At 37.7% G+C, this 4,508-nt stretch overlaps 1 protein-coding gene across 1 annotated transcript; it reads right to left on the reverse strand.

The window, feature by feature from the left end:
- Positions 1–15: 15 nt before the first annotated feature.
- LOC113472251 lies at positions 16–3,652 on the reverse strand (the record flags this gene model as incomplete). The annotated part of the gene is made up of 3 exons (XM_026831919.1): positions 3,572–3,652; positions 3,391–3,522; positions 16–416 (listed from the first exon to the last, which is right to left on the reverse strand). Coding segments are annotated over exons 2-3 (413 nt in total), but the record flags the coding sequence as incomplete, so codon positions are not given.
- Positions 3,653–4,508: the final 856 nt, after the last annotated feature.

Genomic DNA, 4,508 nt, shown 5'->3' on the forward strand with positions numbered 1-4,508 from the left:
TAGGTCAGGGAGAACTCCTGGATGCTGTACGGACAGGAATTCAACAGGACTTCCTTCAGTGCAGGTTTGAATCTTTCGTTGCTTAGAGATTTTAACGAAGATGGAAGGTTGTTGTAAATAGAAATACCTGCACTGAGGAATGATTTGCCGAACATTCTTTCCCGACTTATAACAATATTATCCCGAATACGGGTGGGATAGTGATGATAATCAGAATGCCGGGAAAGAGTGTTCTGCAATTTATGAATAAGAACGCAAGAGTCCAGGATCACCTGTCCGTACAGTGTCAGGATATTATTGTCCTTGAACAGGGTTCTGCAGGAGTCACGCCTCCCAAACCCAAAGACAGCCCTCAGAGCCCGTTTTTGTAGGAGAAAGATTTCAGAAGCTGGAGAGGAAAATCCCCAATACACTATTTTTAAAAATAATAAAATGTAATAAGGGAGAGTAAAAACTATCCTACCTGAGTGACTGGAGGAGCTCCATTAGTGCGATACTGTGTGAACTGAATAGCCTGGTGTAAATGAGGCGGGAGCTGAGGATGTATAGGTTGTGTAAACATCATAGGCTGTGGTGCAGCAGCATTCACTTGCTGAGCCGCAGCTAGTTGTTGCTGCTGTGCTGTGGTGCCCTGTGCTGACTGAGGTGTACTGCCTGCCTGCTGAGGTACCGGGGACTGCTGATCTACAGACTGAGGAGAAATAGAATAGGATATTAGCTACTTGCTGAGCTATAATACCCTGCTGACTGAGGTAATAGGCCGTACAGTGTCAGGATATTATTATCCTTGAACAGGGTTCTGCAGGAGTCGCGCCTCCCAAACCCAAAGACAGCCCTCAGAGCCCGTTTTTGTAGGAGAAAGATTTCAGAAGCTGGAGAGGAAAATCCCCAATACATTGCACTATCCCATAACTCATTAAGGAGTGGAAGTAAGCATGATAGGAAAGGAGGGCTGAATTAACATTGACATTAGTTTTGTGGACTAAGCGGTTCCCTTAAAATGGTTTGGCCACCCCTGTTTTAAGCTGACAGCAAAAAAGTTTCATTAAAGGGGAAACATGAAGAAAACGTCCCGTCGCGCGTCGTGGATCACTTAAACTGTGTCGCTGAAAGCGTTCCGAGAACGAATATTCTATCTGTTTAGTGCGTTCAAGGCAGAAGTGGTACTCGTACCTTCCAAGCTATTTATGTGGACTGACATTTTTTTTTCTTGTTTTTAATAATGGGAATATTTTTAATGATTCAGCTGGGATGGAATCCACACCCGCTGTGTTCTAAGAACTCCAAAACTGCCATCTTCCATAATTGAAGGTAACGTCTGATATTATAGGTTTGTTATCTTTAGTGGTAATCTTACAAGAGTAGTGAGTGATTCAAGTATGTTAAAATTCATCATAGAGCTAAAATAATTTGGTAGATACCTAAAAGGTACATAGGAAATTAATACCTATCACACTTATGCACCGCACCTTCTATCAAACTAAAGTAATGTCTACCTAAAGATATAGGTGGGCATGATGGTAGGTTAGAATCGGTTAGATAGCTGTAAAATTGAAAAGTGCATACCCATGTAGGAACTCCATCAGTAGGTAGGTAGGTAGTTCTCGTAGGTAATAATAAACACTTTAGATTTTGATTGTGTTCAGGCTAGAATATTGTGTTTAGGCTAGAACTTCAAGTGACATAATAGTCATGTGAGTTTTTAATAATGGGAATATTTGTTATGATTCAGCTGGGATGGAATCCATATCCGCTGTCTTCTAAGAACTCCAAAACTGCCATCTTCCATAATTGAAGGTAATGTCTGCATGATATTATGGGTTTGTTATCTTTAGTGGTAATCTTACAAGAGTAATGAGTGATTCAGGTATGTTAAAATTCATCATAGAGCTAAAATAATTTTGTAGATACCAAAAAGGTACATAGGAAATTACCTATCACACTTATGCACCTTCTATCAAACTAAAGTAATGTCTACCTAAAGATAGGTGGGCATGATGGTAGGTTAGAATTGATAGCTGTAAAATTGAAAAGTGCATACCCATGTAGGAACTCCATCAGTAGGTAGGTAGGCAGTTCTCGTAATAATAAACACTTTAGATTTTGATTGTGTTCAGGCTAGAATATTGTGTTTAGGCTAGAACTTCAAGTGACATAATAGTCATGTGAAAACATCACAATCTACCTTGTTCTCAGTAAAGTTGATTGTGATTGTGAAACTCATGTGCTTTTCACCTATGCAAGTAACGTTCAACACCGCTTATGTAACGCTGAATCCGATGTAAAGCGTTGAATTGTACAACGCGAGTGCCGAGATGTTTTACATGTTTTAGATTTAATTGTTGTGATATCCGATTGAGCACCTAGGTATCTAAATGTGAATCATTAATGAGTTCTAGTTTATTCATTTGTGGTGAAGATGTCAAAAAAAACTTACTCACCTAGTACATAGTGGTTGAACTAAATATCGCGTGTTTTCTTTTACATAAATTTATAAAAGAGGGAGAAATGAGCTTCAGAAGAGAGAAAATTGTTTTAAAAAATATCTGGTGTGAACATCACACGACTTTCCTCATCCTATTGAATGGATGCTTATTTTCAACGCAAGTGCCGAGATGTTTTACATGTTTTAGATTTAATTGTTGTGATATCCGATTGAGTACCTAGGTATCTAAATGTGAATCATTAATGAGTTCTAGTTATTCATTTGTGGTGAAGATGTCAAAAAAACTTACTCACCTAGTACCTAGTGATTGAACTGAATATCGCGTGTTTTCTTTTACATAAATTTATAAAAGAGGGGGGGGGAAATGAGCTTCAGAAGAGGGAAAATTGTTTAAAAAATCTGGTGTGAACATCACACGACTTTCCAAATCCTATTGAATGGATGCTTATTTTGGGTGTTCTTGTTCTTATAGCCAAACTTTTACAATATCTCTAACCGTTTAGTCGGTATAGCTGAAAACCGCCAAGTTTTTTTTTTTTATCACGAAATGAATAGTATTGAATAGTATGAATACTACTTTGAATTTGCGGCCATTTTGAAAATGAAAATAACAAACAAAGTGCGCATGTGCTAGTAGTGATAAAAATAGTTCTCAAATACCCGTGAGAGCGCAGCACCTGTCATTAACCAAAGAGTAGTAGAAATGCCTGAAAAATATTTCAATGCAATACGCAAGGAATATTTGAGCCTACACTGCTTTATCGTATTTTATGAATAAGAATGTAAGAGTCCAGGATCACCTGTTCGTACAGTGTCAGGATATTATTATCCTTGAACAGGGTTCTGCAGGAGTCGCGCCTCCCAAACCCAAAGACAGCCCTCAGAGCCCGTTTTTGTAGGAGAAAGATTTCAAAAGCTGGAGAGGAAAATCCCCAATACACTATCCCATAACTCATTAAGGAGTGGAAGTAAGCATGATAGGAAAGGAGGGCTGAATTAACATTGACATTAGTTTTGATAGAGCGGATGGCATAGATTGAAGAGGAAAGTTTGGATTTTAAGGAATGAATATGGGACTTCCAGGATTGAAGAGGAAAGTTTGGATTTTAAGGAATGAATATGGAACTTCCATTTCAGTTTGGCATCAAGTATTACACCCAGGAATTTTACTTCCTGGGATGAAGCCACTGAGCTGGAATTAAAGGGGATAGGGATAGGATGAAGAGAATCAGGATTATGGGTGTTAAAACAGACAAAGGTGGTTTTGTCCGCGTTCAAGGATATTATTATTACTTTCTATTATTTACGTTCTATTACTACAGTATAGCGAGCTATACTAGTAATGAAAGTAGATATTGCAATCGGTCCAAATTTTCAAAATCGGGAAATGGTTGGAAATATCCGTTTTGGGATCCCCTGATGTCAAAAAAGTGATATTTAGCCCATGGTCTGTATGTATGTATGTGTTACGGTAAATGTAGGAAATTGGTAATTTTGAAAAATTACCGGTGATTCTTCACAATCACCAAACTTGCTGGTAAATGTAAGAAATTTTTCTAATTTCTTACTTTTACCGGTAATACTTTAAAATCGCCAATGCTCAGTGGTATATGTAGAAAATAAATATTTCCAATTCTCTTTTGAAGTTAATATTATACCAAAACCAAACCCCTTTCTTTTAAATTGCAAAATAATTACTATGGTAATGTACCTAAATGCCGCTCTTGTCTAATTACTGAACAACTTTGTTGATTCATGTTTCTCTCTCTCCTAATCATCACTCCTCGCACTCCTTACACTCTCATTCCGATTCATGTTTCTCTCTCTCCTAATCATCACTCCTTGCACTCCTTACACTCTCATTCCTATTCATGTTTCTCTCTCTCCTAATCATCACTCCTTGCACTCCTTACACTCTCATTCCGATTCATGTTTGTTAGTACTTCTCAAATGTTCATTTTCAAAGATTTATATTAGCACTTTAAGTAAAAAAAAAAAACACACTTTCATTAAACCTGAAGATTCAAAACACCTGATGATTGTTGAAACGAGTACCACGTTA

The sequence above is a fragment of the Diaphorina citri genome, unplaced genomic scaffold (assembly GCF_000475195.1).
Source record: "Diaphorina citri unplaced genomic scaffold, Diaci psyllid genome assembly version 1.1 scaffold4499, whole genome shotgun sequence".
Taxonomy (NCBI): Eukaryota; Metazoa; Arthropoda; class Insecta; order Hemiptera; family Psyllidae; genus Diaphorina; species Diaphorina citri.